This window comes from Cyclopterus lumpus, chromosome 2, assembly GCF_009769545.1.
Source record: "Cyclopterus lumpus isolate fCycLum1 chromosome 2, fCycLum1.pri, whole genome shotgun sequence".
NCBI classification, from domain to species: Eukaryota; Metazoa; Chordata; class Actinopteri; order Perciformes; family Cyclopteridae; genus Cyclopterus; species Cyclopterus lumpus.
Genome location: NC_046967.1, coordinates 7,459,321 through 7,480,910, shown reverse-complemented (window position 1 = coordinate 7,480,910; position 21,590 = coordinate 7,459,321). Strand labels below are relative to the sequence as shown.

General features: G+C 42.4%; 1 protein-coding gene across 1 annotated transcript; it reads right to left on the bottom strand.

The window, feature by feature from the left end:
- Positions 1–5,617: 5,617 nt before the first annotated feature.
- On the bottom strand, positions 5,618–20,279 carry cfap221 (cilia and flagella associated protein 221). The gene is made up of 25 exons (XM_034551986.1): positions 20,150–20,279; positions 19,916–20,016; positions 19,453–19,539; positions 19,238–19,333; positions 18,842–18,942; positions 18,590–18,693; positions 17,607–17,766; positions 15,443–15,572; positions 14,856–14,982; positions 14,566–14,677; positions 14,291–14,378; positions 13,310–13,399; positions 12,769–12,864; positions 12,288–12,375; positions 11,910–11,998; positions 11,630–11,710; positions 10,909–11,016; positions 10,782–10,790; positions 10,617–10,700; positions 10,399–10,484; positions 10,190–10,265; positions 9,887–9,987; positions 6,761–6,853; positions 6,569–6,676; positions 5,618–5,741 (listed from the first exon to the last, which is right to left on the bottom strand). The coding sequence occupies exons 1-25, from the start codon at positions 20,277–20,279 to the stop codon at positions 5,618–5,620; spliced, it is 2,469 nt and encodes an 822-aa protein (XP_034407877.1).
- Positions 20,280–21,590: the final 1,311 nt, after the last annotated feature.

The following is a 21,590-nucleotide window of genomic DNA, read 5'->3' as shown; positions in this document are numbered from 1 at the left end:
CGTCCGAATCATCAGTTTACCCGACAACACTTATTAAAAATGATGCCCATGCAGTATGCTGCAGGAAGGATATCTACACTGGTTGCCAACTTAATAACTGATTTCAAGGTTCCCCTGATTATTTGAAAGACCAACTTGCCTGCAGAACTCGGGGTTGAAACAAATCTCTTCTTATTACTTTCATATTACTGTAAAGCCCCTTTTAAAATTTATATTCACCTTCAATATTATTGAATGTGTGCTTATTTTATTCTACCGGCCTTTGTCAGTTCCCTTATTGCGTAAATCATCATCATCACATAGATACTTTATCCATCTCAATTGTTATAATAATATATTGATATATCATGATGGAGGCAGAACAGGTATTTGTGTGGTATCGCTTGTGGTGTTTGCCTGCTGTGACAGCATTCCACAGCACAGTGGAGAGCAGGCACAATTTAAATGAAGGAAGTCGAGACCTGGCAGCCTGTTGATATCCCAAGATGATAACGCACAGGCATAATTGCCTTTCGTGACGGAATCAGCTGAGGGACTGTCAGCTCTGGGCTATCTGACGGACGGTCTGTCCCTCCAACGCACAGTAAACCTCAGGGGCTCGGATTCCCTTTTTATTTATTTATTTATTTAGTATATCTCAGTAAAGTATAGACAACATCGAGCTAAAATAGAAGTCTGTATGTACGTCCTTCGATTTCCTCGACAGCCGTTCATGCGACTTGGCGTCGGCCTTGCTGAGGACCCAAGGAAGCAGTGACGAGTGTGAGTTTTTTTTTTGGATGGAGCGGTTCTCGAGAAAGCCCAGAGCCAACACAGTTGGTCAGCACCACACGTTAAAAACATTCAAATGAAGCTTCGATTCCTCACTGTGCTTTCCTCTGCAACCACAGTGTGCTCAAACTCCTTTCATTTTGTGAAAACAGACGAATAATTACACAGAAGGGAGTTGTCAACACCTTGTGCTCTAATTAACTCAGATTTTGGGCCGTTTTGCGACTGCTGCTGCTCTTCAAAATGAGGAAACAGGGTCGATGCATCAAATTGCTTTAGATAATGTCAAATCAATAATAGAAACATGAGCCCAGAAAACGGAAATAAACTCGTCGACAGCAGGGAGAGCATCGGTCTTCAATGCTTTTGCAACGTGTGTCTTTGTGAGAGCGCGTTGTGACATCTGACCAAGGTACAAAAAGGCTCCGGGGGTCAACAAACGCACCGTGATCCACGATACGGGCCGAGTGCCCAGTCAGGATCCGGCGAATCTGTTGGTGGTTAATATGGAGCTCCCCTTGCTCAAAAGATGTCAGATGGAGAAGACAGGAACGGGGCCAGACATACAAACAGACAGCAAGGAGTCAGTTCAGTGAGAGAGAGAACCGGAGAGAGACGTGCCTGAGCTGACAAGAGTGCATTTCTCACATAATTCTGGGGGTTCAGTGATTGCAATGACAATCATCCCTGCGAGGGTTCTGACCTCATGCAGTCCCGTTGATGATCAGCAGATCGGATGGTGCATTCAATGCACTGTGGGAATGAAACTGTTTTACACAGGTAGCTCGGCTTGTAAATGCTACAAACTACAAGTCGGAACTGGGAGGATTCCTCAAATCCCACAACGGTCTATTTTTAGCAATATTCATCTTCACGGTGTAATTATGTGCATTCTTCTTGTGTTGACCAGTTCTCCCCTGACAATTCAAACCTCTCAGGAACCAACCTGCATTCAAAGCAAACAAATGAGAACGGAGAACCTTCCAGTGTTGCTCAATGGGAATACGGTTGGACACAATGGGCTTTCTCTTGCTCAGTAATTGGATAGATGTCTGGGAGTGAGTAAAGCTTACTTCCCTGGGTTTGCACTGTGATTACTCAGCTAATTAGCGGTGAACTAGTCTCAGGTAACCCATCAGATTGTCTTACGCTATCCTTAAGTGTTGGCGACTCTCTCGGGTATCATCGCTAACATGTGTGAGTGTTCCCGTCATGTGGCTGTACAGAGTATGGAGCCAATAGAGGGTTGGCTTTGATTGAAACAACGGCACCAATGTTAAGACCACTTAGGGTTTCTAATTATCCGACGTACAATGGGCATTGAACGCAGCGCTTTCACGCCGAGTGTGATATGAGAGGAGCATTTCTTCCTCCGCTCTTTGGACAGGATTAACCCCGGCAGAGTCGCAGGATTTGTGCCATGAACTGCAGGATCACGTGTCGTTAATGACCCTAATTAAAAAGAAAATGGAAAAAAGGGCCGTCGAGGCTTACGGAAACATGACAACGATACGGTGCCGTTGGAGACGAGTGTAATTATGTCGTCGCTTTCAGCAAAGCACACTCTTAAAAAAATAATCATCATTATATCCGTGGGGAGGTTCCACCTTCCTTCGACTTTTAAAAAGCTCAACTCGTTCTCACGCCACCTGACTGCTTGCACATCGGCTACTTTTACAACTTACATGTCAACTGACATTTTAATTGCATTCATATATTACTCCTAAACTGACATTTCAAGTGTTTTCATCCTTTACTCGTCCACTGACATTTCAGCTGCATTCACCAGTTACTCCTAAACTGACATTCAACCGCTTTCATCTCTTAAGGCCTGAACGCACTGAAAGTGGCTAGTTGACCCGCCTCATTGGGGCTCTCATGGCGCTCTGCAGGCCTCAGTTTAAATGCCACAGAACCGCCAGTAGTTCCAATATGACAGACACCCCTTAATCTTTAAACTTGGTCTAAATAATGAACTTCCTGGTTAAAAACTATAAAGTGGATACGATTAAATTATTGATATGATATAGATAAAAGTTTAACTAGATAATGTGAAATTGACGTCACACGATCCGCTAGATGGAAGATTTATCACTCTGTTGGATTTATTGGGACTATAAAAACCACTCCCGTCGCTGTAGTACAGTGGTGCGACAGAGGGAAGCTTCTCTTTACTCATAAACAATCTGTGGCTCAGTACAGACGCATCAAACACAAACGGAGCTTACGCTAAGCAGTGGCAGCCGATGTGACCGGCCCACATTTGTCATTTACCCCAGTGAAAGCAACAGTGTGTATTTCTTTAATAAAATATGGTCTGTGAGGGGAAACACAAAGCTTCTTATTCCTTTTTACGGCTGCGGGGGGCGGGGGGGAAACAGCATCGGTTCCAAAACAGAAACAACTTATCTGTGCAGTCACCAATAAACACTCACTTCCTTCTTTTCTCTGTCTGGCTGAAAACACTGACATCAATTCAGAATGATTTTTAAAAAAAATAAGGTAAATAAGCTGTATTCCTTTTAAAAGCTTCAAGAGGCAACGCTTTGTAGTCAAGGCTAAACAAATCAGGTCTTGAAGACATTCAAAAGCTCTACTTGAAGCCATTCCAAACACGGACTGCGCCAAAGACTTTGTTCAACGTCGGACCAAACGTGTTTCAGCTTGTGACAGAGGTTTCCGGGTTGCCAGTCAAAGACTTTCAGGGAGAACGTTGTATCTCTGAGGGGCCATTACTGTGAGGCACAGCTCTCTCCCAGGAAGTTTGAGGAGTAATTCACTGAAATGTGTGAAGTGAGAAGCCACCAAGAGGAAGTCGGTGATCGAGTGCGTTCAAGGGAGAGCGAGAAGGGGGGAGGTTGTTGTTGGTTTGAGTTGTAAATCGTGGCCGATGGAGTTTAGAGACAAGAACAGAAGCAGACTCACAAACGACCCTCTTGCTTTCATTCTGGATGGCAAGGTCATTGTGTCAACTGGGCGAGGCCATTTTCTTGAATGCCGGGGGCCGACAAATGGTCTGGCTGAAGCCACGCTTCCCGTTTTCCCTGTCAATTTGTTCGCCCTAATGTTTCAATCAGGTCGAAGGAAAAGAAAAAAGAAATGTACATTCGTGGGGTGGAAGCTTCACGGTTACGTGACCCGTTAAAGAAACCAAGTTTTTTTATTTTTACTGGAAATGGTAGCTTCTGACTGCTGGGTGAATGAATTATACAAACAGACTGTAATAGGCTGTACTACTGTATCTCTTCATTCTCTCTCCGTCTCTTCGTACACATCAAACATACACAGCTTCCTCTCTCTCTCTCTCTCTCTCACTCACACACACACACACATTATTGTTACTATTATTACACCATCCATTACTTATTCAATATGTACCATTGCTGTGGCTTTAATTAAATATGTAGCTATAGTATTTATTCCCATGATGATTTGCCACGTCTCAACCTGTACTGGTGCGCTAAAATACAATGACATACAGTGAATTTCTCAATGGATTATTTATTTCTATTTTACGCTGCAGTGTAAGCTCTATCTCTTAAACCCCACCTCTACTGTCACGTCACTGTTTGGCTATAGGCTTTGGTACTCATGTGGGTCCAACCTCAAGTCTAAAGAAATGCTTTTGTTTTTATTAAGTATGTGAAATGTGAGTGTTTGTGTCTATATAGGGGAGTTCAAATAAGCAGTGTCCTTCCACTCAGCACACTACCATTAGTGTGCACTCTACTGAGTGTGTGTGAGTGCACAGACCCACACACACTCAGTGGAGGACAAATAAATGTGGACATCTTCCTCTAACTGTGAAACTCAGAGTTGGAGCGCCCTCTAGGGGTGAGCACGGTCACAGGACTGTGCTGGACTCCGTCCCAGTGAGTTCACAGGATGTCAGCTCTTTTAAAAATGTAATTCTGGCCGGAGGAGCTTTCTTTTTACAACCACATGAATACAAGCTTATATTACAGTGAACTATTAAGGTTTCAAATTCATTCAGAAATAATATCCTTGGCTCAGCGAGTGGTTACACAAATCAATATGAAGAATCCATTTAGCGTTACGAACAACAGCAATCTCATCACAAAACCAGAAGCAACACTCATGAATTAATTTTTAATGCAAATGCATTTACATCAGAAAGGGTCAATCATGTTTATCTTTCCCCAAAAATCCAGTATGACACTGTTTGCTATACGACACAGGTTAAAGGAAATAAGCTGTTTGTTGCTCACTTGCTTCTACGACACCTTCAACTACAGCTTGGAGATGCAGAATTATCATTTTCAACTAAATGTAGTCAGTAATGTTAGGTATCTCATTGTAATATACTGTAACTGTGCTTATACATGGATCCGTGTGGGTGGAAGGGTAACGAATTTCCCGGCTTTGCAGGAATAGCTTCCTGTAATTTGGAGGTGGTGGGAGAGGCTTATACGTGGGCAATAAAGGAACTGGGTTTGATTTTACGGAAGTGGCGAGGCAAACAATGTAGAGTATCATATCGATGAGTAGGATGGTATTTGTAGTTCTGCGATTGTCTTTATTCAGGGTGTAGGCGTGTGTAGCGTATTTGAAGGTGTTTCTGGTAGTGTTTGTGTGAGTGCGTGTGTGCGCGCACACAGAGCGTATTTGAAGGTGTTTCTGGTAGTGTTTGTTTGTGTGTGTGTGCACAGAGCGTATTTGAAGGTGTTTCTGGTTGTGTGTTTGTTTGTGTGTGTGTGTGTGCACAGAGCGTATTTGAAGGTGTTTCTGGTTGTGTGTGTGTGTGTGCGTGTGTGCGTCTGTGCGTGCGTCTGTGCGTGTGTTCGTGTGTGCGTGTGTGTGCGTGTGGTGGGGACGGGGGGTTTGCCTATTCACAGTCCTCTCCTGGTGAAGTTCTGAGTCCAAAGTGCTTCAGCCTGGCCATCACTCGTTTCCCCATCTGGTTGCACTCAGACCTGTAGGTCGCCTCCACCTGAAGCTCCCTCTGGTGCCTGTGACGGAGCGATTCAACGTTACCAATAAAAGAGACGGAGGGATTCAGGTTAAGAGGACTGGTTGCTAAACTAGAGCCTGATTCAGCATTAATAATCAAGCATCTATATAAAAAATCCATTTAAAGTCTAATAAACAGCATTAAGATAACGTATTTATTAAGAAATGCAGCATTTTCAAATTACAGTAATCCTAGCCAGACCTAATATTCATTTGTTAAAATATGGTTAAAATTGCCTTTATTTAGAGAGAAAAACTATGTTCAAGATTAGTCATGGCCTAAATGCACAATATGCATTTACAACTAAAATGGTTGATGTTTTGTCAAGGAATCCCTTTGCAAGGGATATTATCATAAGCTTCTAGACTTGGATGGTGAATTTGCATGATTATAATTCATGTTAGCTCCTGACTGTAACATGGAAGGTACATAGTTCATTCAGAGTTCATCCTCAATGATGAGTCTTTGCTACAATTATGGAAGTCCATTATGAAACCAACAACGCAATCTTGATACATGATGAAAGATAATGACTAACAAGATTGAAATTCCTTCTGTTTCCTTGTTATGAAAGCATCCGAGTGTTTCTGCTTCCAGGAAGCTTTTGTTGGACGGACCTCCAGGTACAAGATTGATTCACTTCATTGTTTGGTTTATCCGGAAGACTCCCTTTCTTAAATCTATCTGTCTGTATATGGCGATGCGTAAACAGTCATATTATTCATACATAGGAGGCGCTTCCTTCATGTAAATAAGCAATCACTCCTAAAAAGTCTTGCATGAGTGATCTTTGCCTCAGCAACACACACATCGTGCCAGACTTACCTGACTGTTGTTCGGCTGGTGAGGTTGCTATTGGAGACCAGAGCTTTTGCAGACAAGAACTCTGCTCTGATAATCTCTGGCGTGAGTTGCACTCCTGAGCCTTTGCATCTAAACAAAGACAAACAGATAGTCTGAGCGGTTCGTACCAGAGAAGAGCTTCTGACAAGAAGATCACTGGATGTCGATGCTTACGGTTTGTCCGTCAGTGGCGGCAGATCAGCAGGAGGGCCGGTGAGAGGAGGCGGGGCTGTGAGTGGAAGTATATCTGTGCTGTAGTCGACACACCTATAGGAGGACACACACACTGCTTTTTCCCCTGAAGAGTAAGACCGCACATTACCGGAACGAGATAATGGTCGGATATCTACTCCATCTCACTCAGATGAAAGGACCGCTTTGGGTTGTTTGAAATCGCAGTTTGATCGGGAATGATAAAAGATCTCCCGAGAGAAGTTGATGCCACTTACGGGCACAAAATAGAATTAAAACACAGACAAGCCACAGCTTTGGATTTGGAGACCCCCCTCCCTCCCTCCCTGCCCCCAGGCACTGAACAGAAACTTCATAATGGCGGGGACATGGGAGCACAGTTTGCAATTGAAGTACATTCGAGTCATTTTGAGACTTTATTAGACTACCATATATCACATCACCTCTTTATTTCCTTAGCTTAAGCTGGTCATATGTTAGCAAGCAGACATTAGATGTGTGAGACAGCTAGCTCATTTAGCTAGACCTGCTTGTTACTGTGTTTAAAGATCAAACCTGCAGCATCACCTTCGTCCCAATTTCAGGCAGCGGAAATAAGTCGGTTTCATTCAAAATGGCCGTCCATTCATATTAAGTAGGACATCAAAATGAGTAAGTAGCTCCAGCTGCATAGTACGTGGATTTTATGTACGCGGGAAATGACACGGGAGCTTACTGTACATAAATGTAATGGTGGACTGCGGGGCAAATGGCTAAAATAATTAACCGGTTGGATAAAATAATTGAAAATGATGGCAAGAGACATTAAAATACAGTTAAGAGTAAAAGCAGGAGAAGATGACAAACATTATGTACTGTAGAATATCTAAGAGTCAAATAAATTATATTTATTCTGCGTCAAATAATACTGGGAAATATAACGTTGAGTAGAAGAGTAGTAACATCCCGATCAATACAGACATGTGATGCAGAGAAGACATGTTAGTTCAGTGTGAACAGTCTGCTGGTAACGGCACACTTAACACGTTCATGTAGTCTGCACTACATAGGGATCGAGTATGTAGTATGCAGTATTTAGTATGCAAACTTGTTGGGAAACAGTTGCTACGTTTCCAGCCAGCGGTTTATGAATGCACGTCCAGTATTCACTCCCTCTCAGCTCTGTTTGAAGTCTCCACCAACTCCTGAGGGGAATATCTGTCTCTTAAGCCGCTAAACGCTCCACTATGTTGACCAGCTGGTCTCTTAACGGTGTCTGACATTTGGTGCCGAGCAGGTCGTGAGCAGTGGATGGTTAGGTGACTTGATACTAAATTACTAAATCAAAAGTAGGTATTTGAATCAAACTGGTGTATGATGGGTCACCGTTTTAAAGTTTGTTGCCAGTCAAGATACAACAGAATCCTTTTAATCATTCATCATCAGGGAAACACACACTATTCTTCTTATCTTGCTTTCAAGTTCACTCTCATCTTCCATCATTGCCACCTGACATGAATTATATTGTTTGTGTTGGTAAGATAACCGGAGAGACTGTGGGTGTAACCGCCGATGCACAGGTGGAAAACGGATAAGACTGAGCAGGGAGGCCGGGCGAGAGTCATCTCATCGCGCAGATCCGTGCTGACAGGCATAAAGGGGATACCTCGCCTTGCCAGGCATCTGATTATGTAACGCCGGGAAGGGGAGGAGAAATGGGAAGTAGACAGAAAGGTGAGGAGACAGGGGCTGTGGCGGAGTCGGATTCAAACCCACGCATTCACAAGGACATCGTGCAAACAGTTGCTGCCCTAATGACTTGGGGGATGTTGTCAAATGAGGACTGTAAATTGTTTCACGCAAGAGAAATTACAATGTACATGAGATTAATTCTGTTGAAAGGGTCAGAACCAGAATGTTGAGCATTCATGAGCGGTAATCCCTTTGACAGGCTGCATAGCACACAGTTGAACAAATCTGCTGGACAGCATTCATATATCTTATATAGGAGGAGATATTGGTTGGCCTCGATATTTGTCCACGATTACAGAACGATATGCAATTATGCCCGTTATGAATTTTGGAAACAATTACATTTATTTTTTTCAATACATGTTGACTTTCGCCACGTCACTCGCTGTGGCTGTGTGTGTGTGTGTGTGTGTGTGTGTGTGTGTGTGTGTGTGTGTGTGTGTGTGTGTGTGTGTGTGTGTGTATGTGTGTGTGTGTGTGTGTGTGTGTTGACTTTCGCCACGGCAGAGATGGGAAGAGAAGGACTACTGCACATAAATTATTAATAATAATAATTTGAATGCCAACGTTACGAATGAAGCTTCAAACTATTACGTACAGCCCTAGTTATTACCCGTGTAGCACTAACTCCCGCGGGAAAGATGTTTGCTCTCCTTGGGAAAAATAAGAGATTTTTGGGGTTTTCAAACCAAACAACAAAAAGGAGATCCACAGAGAGTGAACGAAGTGATTTGCAAGCTGTGCAAATAAACAAGTCGGGACTACAGGAGTAAAAGCCACACATCTCACATATGGGCTCCCAACGTAAAAATCACCATCCAACAAAATACAAGTCTGTCGCCGACTAGAGCAGCCGGACCAAAACTCCCCCCGCGGTGAGCAATCAGCCCTGAATCATCAACAGAACATCAATGTGACCGTCAACGCCGGTGAGACCGTACGAGGGCAGTCGCTACTGCAGTCATGTTTCTTTGAAGATGATGATGAATGGGATCCCATTAATATTCAAGCTTTGTCTTGGCAATTTGACAGGAAAAATATTTACTCCAGGAAGATTAATGTCTCCTCCAAGTGACCACTTGTTAAACCAGTACCGGTAATATAAGCCTGCGTCTTACAAACGGGGGGCGGACAATGAGACGCACTCTACTCTTTTTACCGTTTTATATCATATGAATGAAAATGCTACTCCTGACAATGAGTAGTGTAAACATGTACTTGTACTTTTTTATCCCACCATAGTCCAGTTGGAGGTTCTCTGCGGTTATATATATATACTATATGTCTTTTACCTTCTGGGTGGCTGTGGTCGGTACAGTGTGAGGGCGCTCTGGTACAACTTGACATTTTACCACGTAAAGTTGAGTTCTGGCCTACCTGCGTGGGGCCCAGTCACTGGTAAAAGCAGGTTGGTTGGACAGATACTTTAAGGCGAGCGAATCAAAATCCTTCCATGTCATGATCCCTGTGATCACCTCCTGTTGTTTGAAGAGAGCATAGATAGCTGCTTCAGTTCCCAGTCGGAACGGAAAGGTACAGTGGTGAAAATATTCCAATTAAAGCATATATTTAAACTGATAGTTTATTTTTGGTTGCCCTCGTCCACAGCATCGCTGATTCTCCAGTCTGTTTCTCCGAACTGGGTTTTAGGAAACTCAAAGTGCAAAGTAAAGAAATTACCTTGTGGTCCAGAAACTTCGGAGTGTGTGTGGTCCGTGTCTCTCTGCCACACATGTTGCTCTCAGGGATTGTATACCTGCATATAGAAAGCAGAACAATCAGGTCTATAGCTGTGCAGTATCTAATGTAAGCACAGAGAATACCTATCTTTCCTAAAGCAAAGACCGTGTATAACCATAAATATCTATTTACTAATGTGTTGTTATTACCTGGACAGAGGGCAGAGGTGGAACTCCGGGTCACTCTCCAGGTACTTGGGGGTTGGTTTGTAGGTCTGCAGGCCTGGATCTGGGTTCTAAAATGCATGAAATAAACACAGAAACAAGAGGAGTTATATCACACTGATATGCATCATGTATCACATACAGAAACACACTTAATATTCCATTTCAGACTTTGAATCAATGATGGTAAATGACAGCCATACGAAGATTCGGAGTGGGTTTGCCGGAAAAGGTCTGAGCAGAGCTTCGGGGGCGCTGAAGGAGAGACGGGCCGCCGTCGCTTCCCCCTTCTCATTTTCCTGCTGCGGCCCCTCCCATGCTCGGGACTCCACTGTCGCGGGAGATTGCGCTCTGACCTCACTGGGCACCAGCTCGTCCTAAAAAAAAGGGACAACAATGCAATGAGAAACCTTTTTTTTTTTTTATAAATAAATGAATAAATATATTTCTCTAATATTGAAATGTGTATGCTGTAATCCAGAACTGCAGGGTTACCGGGGCTCCAGTGCGAAGTGGTCTGGCCAGAGTGGTGGGCATATAAGAGTTAAAAGCATCCCAGGTTGACACAGACCGATAGCCCATAAGCTTATAGTGCTGGGGAACCTAGTGACAGAACAAATCAATAAGCAGAATGTCAAGCGCATGTTTTTACATTGCTATGTTTCCTATTAATTATAAAGTTCCCACTCAGCCCTTCTTATAAGTAACTGTGTAGCCAAAATATTGACAGACAGTTGGTCCCTTAAGGACAAAAATGTTCCCCTTGAAACCAATGAAATAAATATAGAATCATGCATTCTATTACATCAGGCTTTCAACCTTGAGCGCTTGCTTCAAAAATGACACACAACATTAAATCAAGTTGGCTAATTGTTGACATATCCTAGACTTATTAAACACTTATTTAAAGGGCTAAAATTCTGAAAATGAATGAATATTTGAGAAGGACTGGAGTTGGTGAGAGTTAAGTAAAAGTACCATTACAATAAGTAATGTAGAAATACTCCAGTTAAAGTCCTTAAAAGCCTTCTTTGGGTAGTTCAGTCCAGCGGTCCAATATTTCCAGTGGAGTAGAAGGATATACTTGTACAATAAAAGTACAGTGCTTGAGTAAACACACTCAAGTACTCTCCACCACTGCTGCTGCTGAGAAGAACACATCTGTTGATTTGCAAGCATGATGTTTGGATGACCAGGTGCTGCGATGAATGCCTACTTGAAGCTTGAAGAGAGGAATGCGTGTTGTCACAGTCACGTCAACAGGATCCACGGGCAACGGGACCAAATTACCAGGAGCCTGAAAATATTAAGGAGTCAAGTGGAATTATTTGCTCAATTGGAGGCCTTTCGGGAAAGTGAGCTTCCTCTTTGATTCCACGGCTAGATCAAAGACATCTTTCAAGGGAAGAATAATGAATGAAAATGGTTTAATGTGCACTCTTTTTTTTCAGAACCCATTTAGGTAGTTTAGGATTTAAGCTATGAAATAAACTCACCAGTGGGTCATCTTCATTAGAGAAAACAGGGAAAGCAAATGCAAAGACTTTGTCTTGCGAGATCTTCAGATCACAAGTCATCTCCTCTTCTACGGAAAAAAGGTGAGACAATTATTACTTTTATTTTTTAAGTTAATTTCTTAAGATTTTTATTTGTCAGGGTCAGTGAGAAATGTTGCATAATTTAATGTATGATTAAATGCAGGCAGCACCATAAATAGCCTTGTCCCTGATGCCCGCAAGTATGTTCTAGAACGCTCATAATAACCAGAGGGGGATTCAATTTTACCTCTGGGGAATTAACTCAATTAAGCATGCTTTACTGACATGGCATAATGAGATTACTTCTGAATGAGGAGATTATGGGACAATCAAAACCTTTCTTTGCCATGGGCAAGTTCCTCCTGCTGTCCGACAGTTTCTTCAAACAGGTCAGTCTCCGGTTCATGCGACATCGGATCACTATCTGCGAGGGAGAAAGCAGTGCAGGGACGTTAGTTCCTGGCCAGTCACATCCACCTCCTTGAGGCTCAGATGAAGGTACATGGACGTAGTTACACATAAAGAACAAAACACATGGAAAAAAAAGACCTGTGTTTTACTTGCCACTAGGAAAAAAGAGGCATGCTCTTCCTGGGGCTTTAAGAGGGAAATTGACTGTGCTGTAAAGAATATTATACATTTAGCGTGAGGCATTTACACATGGCTGAATTAAAGGGACAGAGACACTAGTCCACTCCTGAGGGAAGAGGAAAGCATGTGTATGCATGTACTGTATCTTTGCATCTATGTACGGGTAAATGCATGTCTGCATCCTCACATGTACCTCTGTAACTACACGGCCCTCGGATGTGATTACCTTGCGTGCGGCCTGCTGGAACAGTCCAAGGGCTCTTTGTCTCAGCTCCCATTGAAAGCTGGGGTAAACCTGGAAGGATGGGGCTCCCTCACAGGCCTGGAAGAGGTCACAACACACTTATTCCTGACTTCCGTGCGTCCGTGCGCTCGTTTTGGCGTGTGCAAATGAAAAGGACCATAAAGTGAAATTTCACAAGGTCTCAAGCGTGGAGTATTTAAAAAGGAGAAATGACAGTAATGTTGACTGTTAAATTTAACCAAATTGCAGATTAATTTCATTCACGACCAGTTAAAAACACCATTTATTATCTTGATGTGTAATGACTAGGTATCCACACATTTAGAAAGACAAAATATTGATCTACACAGCATCAACTGAAGATTGTGAGTACTGTAGTGTTGCAGACGAGGTAGACGAGGTTCCGAATTTTGCTATGGAGGGACACTGAGTGTGAGTCTGTGGGAGTGAGTCTCTCCTAAATCTGCTCAAATCCTGAAGACAGCGATGATCTTCATCACTCCCCCAGGTGTGTAATGTTCACCTGTCCTGCTTCACACAGCACTCGTCTGGAGGAAAGTTTAGGCTTCCCAGCAGCAAAGTCTTCCTTGTGCCGTCCATCTCCCCTTTTGACCTACAACAAAAGAGTACAAAGGGAGGTTGGTATATAGCAGAAAGCGGAGTCCTTCAGAGTTCTGGCAGTGACAGATGGTGCATGGCCGATGGACAAAAAATAAATCTTCCAACATGTTTATTCTTTATCGTAAGGACGCCTTGAAATCTTTTGGCTGAAGAGGCAACAGTCTCTTTGTCACAGGAAGAAATAAGCTTCATGAGGTATGTCGTAATTTTACAAAACCATAGCAACAATGACAACTAATCTTGTGGAGTATGGCCTTGTTTGTTTGTAGGAATGGTTTGTCAAGGTATCGCACAATCATTTGATAATAACACACAAAGTCAAACCGTATGTCCTTGTCCCAATTCGTGTCCTGGAAACAAAATTATTGGTTAAGCAACAAAGCTGAAAAGCATCACAAACAGAGGAGGACGGCTTCTCTTTTTGTGTTTTGTGTTCCGGCCTGCGGTCATGACTCCAATGACAGCATATAGAAGGTACTAGATCATCCTATCATAATAACAGCACATCAAAAGCCAGAGTGTGGTGAAATGAGGCTGTAAACGCAGACTTTATGGCGGTGTGTGTGTTATAAACAGTGCAGGTAGAGAGGAGTCGGGGGAGGAAGTGCTGTTAAGTGTCTGTGAGAGTTCGGTCAACTATTCAAATAACTCAATAACTGCATATTTCCTCTGTGAATCAAAACAATCAGTCACAGGGGCAGCATGACAGGGTGAACATCACAGTGTGGATCTAATCATACTGCAAACAGGAAGTGCTGATAGCCAAGTCTGGATGACTTTAACACCCCCCTGCTCTATATTGGACTGTTCTGTAACACAACTAGCTGTAAGAATAACAATGGGCAGACTGTTTCTCTATGTCCACATGAAGTGAAAGTCTTACCATGTATTCATGCAGTGCGATCTCTCTCTCCTCTGCTATCTGCCGCCTGGTGTGCTCTGACACGGGGTCCTTACCAAGATGGACTTTCCTGAATACAATATATATTTTTAATAAAGTTGTCATGTTGACAACAAAAACAAACAATATGGTAAAAAATAATAATAATAATATGTGACAATACAAGCAAGACACACATTTCATAATCTTCTTTCATGTATCTGTAAATTCTTAACTTAAAATGTGGATGAGCAAGGATGAAGGATGAGCAATCCTACCATCTGAGCTGGTTGGCTTGCTCATCCTTCAGGTTTTGTTGAACCTTTTTCATGAAGAGGGCTTCCTTCATCTGCCTGTTCTGCAGAACAACTGTGCTGCCACAGGATATGGCTGAAGTAAAGCGAAATTAGACATTTGAATAACCTGAAATGCGATTTACTTCAGAGAAAAGATACTGCGCAAAAGCAGAATACAACAGGACCCTAATACGTGAACTCATAACATACAACAGCGGGTTTGCAGAGGTGACATGCATGTCGCGAAAACAGTAAAACTGGGTGGTGTCTACCTTCCCTCAGGTCTTTAGAGCTGAGCTTATCGGTGTCTTTGATCAGCATCTTAGCCACCCCCGCAGGAGTGCAGACATCTACTGGAGGCTTCGGTCTGGCCTTAACACCAGCCTGATCTGTCAATGTCTAAAGGACAGGGACAGAAATAACAGCATGAACCAAAAGATATTATTATACTGTGATGATGTATTAGGGCCATCGTAGGTCAAAAAAAGGAAATACATTAGAGCTTAGGGATGGGGGGGTAATAATCAGAGATTAAAGTCGCAAATCTACAAGAAAGAAAAATCTAAAATGTACTAGACTTGAATGTTCACTGAGATTAAAGTGACAGATACATTATTTTTTTTTTCTTTTGTCAAGGAACCCCATTGCGTGCAAGGATAATACTCGGTACCAATACTACTTTTCTTTCCTTCTCTTAATCGAAAATGAAGTGTCAAAAAAATGTGAGAGACAAATATGCACATCTTCGTTCTTTTTCATGAAGGTGCAGGAAAGCCTCTCATAACTATTGACAGCATAATAATGAATTAATCAACCTATTAATCTCTTTTTTCACCGTATCAGACACCACATACACTACCTTTGATCTGTCAGCCTCTTTAGTTGACCTGCATTTGGTTTTACTTTGAGGGGCCGTTTGGCTGGCAGGGGAAGGTCCTTTGTATTCTGCAGGCACTGCAACTCCATGACCCGACTTTCTCCACGGCTCACTGTGATGCAGAAAAGTAAACGCCAAAGTACATGTTATGGTGAAAAACTTGTTTTAAATTATGGCAGGATTGCACACATTAGTAAGGGCGAAAATAGATTCATCAGTATCGAATGCTCAATTGACTGCAAGTGACAATTTCTGCAACTAATTTGAGGCTGCTAGTGGAAGAATCTGGAAGAACAAACAGTGGATGGGGGAAATGAAACAGTGGGGAGGTGGTGGCGAGCACAGTAATTGGCTCGCTTTTTGTTTTGAGGTCCAGGACGTGGCGGAGTGAGACCGGCTCTAAATTGGGTGTTTATACAATGATATATGGACAGTGGGGAGGCTGTGAGGGTGGCAGGGAGGCTGAGCAACGAGGTCAGAAGCCAGGTAATTAATTTTCATTAGATTTACATTTCTTCAGCTATCAGATTGTGTCAGTGTCCCCTTCATGTAAATGGGGGGGTGGACGATAATTAAAAAAAGACATGTCAATATAGATGCAACCGCATCACTAACCGCTGTCTTTATTGACCGACAGAGTTGACTCAACACTTCTCACACAATAACAGCTAAACATCATAAACGTCCCGAAGATTTACTGGGTTTATTTAGGGATTTATTGCAAGGGTATTAGATTAATGGAAAATGTAACATGGAAGCAAAGTCAGTCTGAGATATCAAAATGATCTGTGTATTTTAAGAACAGCATCCACACTAAGCAACGGGCGAGTATCAGGCCCTGGTCCTAGCTGGAGAAACATTGGCTCTTGCATTCATTTCTTAATCTTTCAATAGCACACATCTCATCTTTTATTTGGTTCCACAGCAGGAAACGACAAACAGAGGGGGAATGTTTTATAATATGATAAACATCTATCTGGAGGCATATCCATCTCGATATCACTGCACCAGCTACCGAGCTATTTTCATGAATTATTAACTTTCGGCCGAGATAACACCAAGACGGTGCGGTGGCTAGAGCTACTGCGGTGTGATGGATGGCACCATCCTTCTCATGGGAACGGAGTTAAACATTAGGTTACACACAGGCAATCGAATGGGAACTTCTAATCAGCACACAAGCCCATTTTCCAGTTGAATCCAGTTAGGTGCTTGATCTTTCCCCAGCACGGACCAGCTAGTTTGGTAATTAGTTTGCACACACAACTGAGAGCTGGTATCATTACTGGACAGCAAGGAGAGACCATTTGATCCCATCATTAATTTTTTTCATGGCGACCAAATGAAGCACCATGGGGAAGAACTAAGTTAGGTTCAACCTAAAGTATGTTCACGCTGTTATATGACAGCAATGTGTGTTGAAATGAGGGATGTCCTCAATTTAGTACATTCTTACTCAATTAACACTCACGAATTTCAAACTAATTGATGATGATTTCCTCTCCAAAGAATCACACAAAAGCACCACTTTAAATATTATGTTTACCAGAGATGTGGTGCTTGGTAATTAGTCATTCAGCGTCAAAAAATGACAAAGAAACTTTAGCTGAAAATGTCAATAGAACCCGGAGTGGGCATGAACTTGAGAAGGGAGCAAAGACAGCAGTATGAGATGGCATAGTATCATAAGATAACAGAGAGAAAAACAACAAGATGCGTAACAGTCATACAATGTATGCTATCTTGTTTTGATACAACAAAAAGTGACCGGAGAGGGCGGACATTTGTGACTGGAACAGCTACAATTAACCTTCATGAAGTGAAAACAACCTGTCAATCCCCAAGTAGCCACGCACTACAGAATACCCCGCTTCATGGTATATTCTCTGCTAAATGGAATACAATGTACTAAATTAACAACATTTAAAGAAGTCTTTAAACTAGAAATTGAGACCAGAAACTCATGCTTACTGAGGTAATAAATAAAGTGAGAAGTAAAGTCATTATTTCATAGATTTCTATAAAAGCGGACTTATATTTTTGCAACCAGACGAGTCGCCTCCTGCTGGTTATTAGAGAAAATCCATACATTGTCTTTTTGGCTAATTGGGGATCCTTCTACTAAAAAATCCACCGCTGTAATTACCTGAGGGCTACATGAGGGGCGGAGCTCCCAGTGATGGTACAGAGGTACGGTCTGGTGTTGAACTGCGAGATGATCAGCTGGATGGTGACGTGACAAGTCTCATATTGGAAAGGACTGAAGGTCACCGTGATCGTCTCTTCACCGTTGGCTGGTATCACACCTGGAAGAGCAAGACCACAGAGATGAGCAGGTGTTTCTGTCTGTATATAAATGGACTGTACTTGTATAGAACTTTTTCTAGTCTTCCGACCACTCAAAGCGCTTTCACACTACTTGTCATCATTCACCCATTCAAACCCATTCATGCACTGATGGGAGGGGCTACCATGCAAGGTGCCACCTACCCATCAGGACTAACTAACATTCAACTTCTCATTCAATTCGACAATTGGCTAAACGCACAGCACACAATTCCCCCAAACTGAGTCAGTTGCAAACAATTTAAGAGGTAGGAGTATTTTATTTTTTGATCTTAAAGTGTAGTGTTACGTGGCCATGGTGTGTGTGTGTGTGTGTGTGTGTGTGTGTGTGTGTGTGTGTGTGTGTGTGTGTGTGTGTGTGTGTGTGTGTGTGTGTGTAGGAAAAAAACAAAAGCACTTCATCCATATCTCTACTTCTCATTCCAAGTTAGTACGCAAGTTAAAACTGAAGCTGTAATTCTAAGTGCTGGTTTCCGCCATGTGTTATGATGCTTCCCAGACCATGAATAGTGCTTAGTGGAAAATAGAGGTATCCTTCAAGTTCTGTGGCGACTTGTTTAATACACAAACAGTCTAAGCTTTTGAGAAAACGCAGCACACCTGCTCTCCTGATGGCTTATGTCCTATGGTGAGAAAAATGAGAACCATCGATGGAAAAACGACTTCATTCATTCTATCTTAAATGCAAATTCTAAAATGTATCACAGTTAAATAGAGCGCAAGTCAAAACGCAAACACGTTGAAATCCTTGACGTGAAATTAAATGATTTCACTAGTCCATACCTGTAAGGGGATGGATGGAGATGGCCTCATGGGGCTGAATAACGTACACCTGGAACTCAAAGTCAATGGGGCAGCTGCATCTCAGAGGAATAGCATAGCGAACACTAGAGACAGGTGGACAAAAATAAAATTTTCTATGATGTGACACCAACGGGTGAATGGAATCATGCTTGGTTGTATGGAAGAATAGAAAGAGACAGCCAAGCCCTTAGGCAGATGGGTGGGTGGGGGGAAGCGAGCGCACGCACACACCTTTGCCCAAGTGGTACGGCTGATAGGTCGATACGAGGAGGGATGTGCAGGTCATCAATGACAGGGTAAGCATGAACTGGAATTAACAGGTTCTCTTCCCCCTTGGAAAGAGTGTGGTTTGGTTGAAAGAACAAGACAAGAGAGGAAACGTGAGAAGATCTGGAGGAAAGACAGATAGGAGATCTCTCTCAAGGTAAACATGGGAACGTATCATCAAAGCAGCGGAGTGAAGGAAGCTAGGAACTGTTTCTGGTGTTTGTTTGCTTACCAGACAAATATCGTCCTTTGAGACTCATCTGTGATTTCCAGCTACTGCTAACTGGCCAAAGTCTAAAGATGTAAGTGTAAAACCGCAGTGCAGCGGCCACAGCGGTGCGCAAACGGCTAGATTCTGACCTTGCAGTGAACCCGAATGCAATCGTAGAAGTAACGCCACTCGTCGGGACAGAGCCTGACCTTCAGTGTGTAGGCGAGGCCTGGGATGAGTCGATACTTGGAAGGTAGACAAATGGGAACGAAGTTGAATCGTTACAAACAACACTAATTGACAAGTGGAGTCATGATGTTAGTTTTAGGTCAGCAATTTGTAATAAAAGTATTTTCAAACAGACCTTTTTGGTATAAGTTGTTTGGAAGTGCTTGGTTTGGGTGGGGATGATGTGAATATTCACGACTTCAGATGAGATGTTGATTAGTTTCTGAGAGAGGGGAAGAGAGAAGAATTTTGTCATCCAATCATGTACACTTGAGAAAACCGCTTCCACATTCTTGGTGTTTACATCCAGTGCTTCATCTTGTATATATGGGGTAAAATTAGTGCCTATTCAATTAAATCAAATTTAGCCTGGATGGAATCCAAATGAGATGCATTTATGTTAGGAATATTGCTACCACACAACCTAAACAGACACCTTGGCCTAACACCAAGGTCCACTTCCTGCTTAAAGCCCTGGATGCTGCATTCAAGTCTGGTGACACAGAAAGTGACTCCAGCTTAACCATGACCACTTTCCATCAAGCAAGATCATTTTTTCATAAATGACTGTAAACTCGCCGCCACAGTATTTTTCTCACCAGGATCTTTATGTAATCCTTCCTCAGCTCAAACCCACTGAAGTGAAGCTCTGGGGGCTCTGCATGGATCAGGCTGTTGCTTTTCAGTTTGGCATAGATTTCTATAAGCGGGAAAAAGCAATTAGTGAAATGTAATAAGCGAAGAGGTTCGACATAAATATATGTAGATAGAAAAAAAGTGTGAGGCTGAATACAGTATAAATAGACTATCAGAGGGTCTTGCTTAATATGTACTTGATTCCAGTAGATGATTGGGAAAGTTGGCTCTACTCCTGCTCTCTTCCACCAGCTGGCTCAGAGGCCTAGGGGTCCTCCTCCTGAGGGGCTCCCTTAGTGTCTGCGGGGCAGGAGGGGCCACCTCCATCCTGGCCAAGAAGTCAGCTCTGGCTCCTCATCAGGGAAATGACAGAAGGCTGGCGGACAGACAAGGAGACAGCAGCGTGTTGGGAAATATTGTGTTGGAAAACTTATGAATTTATAATCAGAAAGACAGCAGGTTATCATGTGTGTATACACACACACACACACACACACACACACACACACACACACACACATACATATATGTATGATACATATATACATATATATATATATAATACATATACAAACACACATATATATATACGTATATATATATATATATGTATGATATATATATATACACATATATATATATATAATGCATATATATATATATATACATACATATACATCATACATATATATACACACATATATATATATATAAATAAATATAAATATATTTATACAATATACCGTAGCTTTATGTCACGTTAACGTTTATTAATGAACGTCATATTTCGGATATAGCAGCTGACTTTGCCGTCAGAAAGAGAAAGATAGGTTAGCTGTCTTAAAATGAATTGACAGCTGGATATATTTTTGTGTAGCAAACCGAAGTGCAACGTTAGCAAAGAAGCGAACTAGCTAAATAACTAGCTTAATGTTCCTAAGCTGTATAGCGTTAACTTAACTCGCACTTTATTAAGAGTTTTATTTCATGAAAACCCGTTTGAACAATGGCACTTCAGAACTTACTTAAGCTTTAGACAACAGGTTGTATTTAGTTGTTCAGATAAAGCAGCCACGTTCCGTCTGGGCTCGCGCCAGAAGCGTTTGTGTTTAACGCCACACACCTGCTGCTCGGCGCTGATGAGGAGGACCCGGGTGCCAAACACTACTGTTGCCATAGAGGCGCTCGTGCTCTGAATGGGCGGGACCCTAACACCCCGGCGAGAGCGATCTGTTGGCTGCAAGTCCCGTTAAACTACGTCAACACCCAGAATCACCCCGGAAGCTAGCCATTCCACCTTCAAAGTAAAAGCATAGACTACAAACCTCACTGTGTACGTATTGCTTTTTATCATTTTCTTGATTATACACAGTAAAGACATATTTTATGAATTCACCTTTTGTATTCACTAAAGCTCTGCTGCCTACATACACAACATATATGTCACCACATATAACTTAGTATAAGTATACAGTATTTTGAAAGTTCTCACTGGAAGTGGCCATTGTATTAGAACTGCCTTGATAGTACATTGTCCCGAGGAATACCGTGCATAATTACCGACACTGAGTAGTCCTATGTATGATTTTCAGACCTCATATATCTGCTGCATGGCAGGATGCTTGCTTTTCTAATCAG

Coding starts and splice junctions, on each gene's coding strand:
- cfap221 (XM_034551986.1), bottom strand. CDS start 20,279: ATGGAGGTGGCCCCTCCTGCCCCGCAGACACTAAGGGAGCCCCTCAGG. Junction 17,767..18,589: donor CTCCATCCATCCCCTTACAG/GTATGGACTAGT, acceptor TTGCTCTTCCAG/GTGTGATACCAGCCAACGGT. Junction 14,983..15,442: donor AAGAGGCTGACAGATCAAAG/GTAGTGTATGTG, acceptor CCTGTCCTTTAG/ACATTGACAGATCAGGCTGG.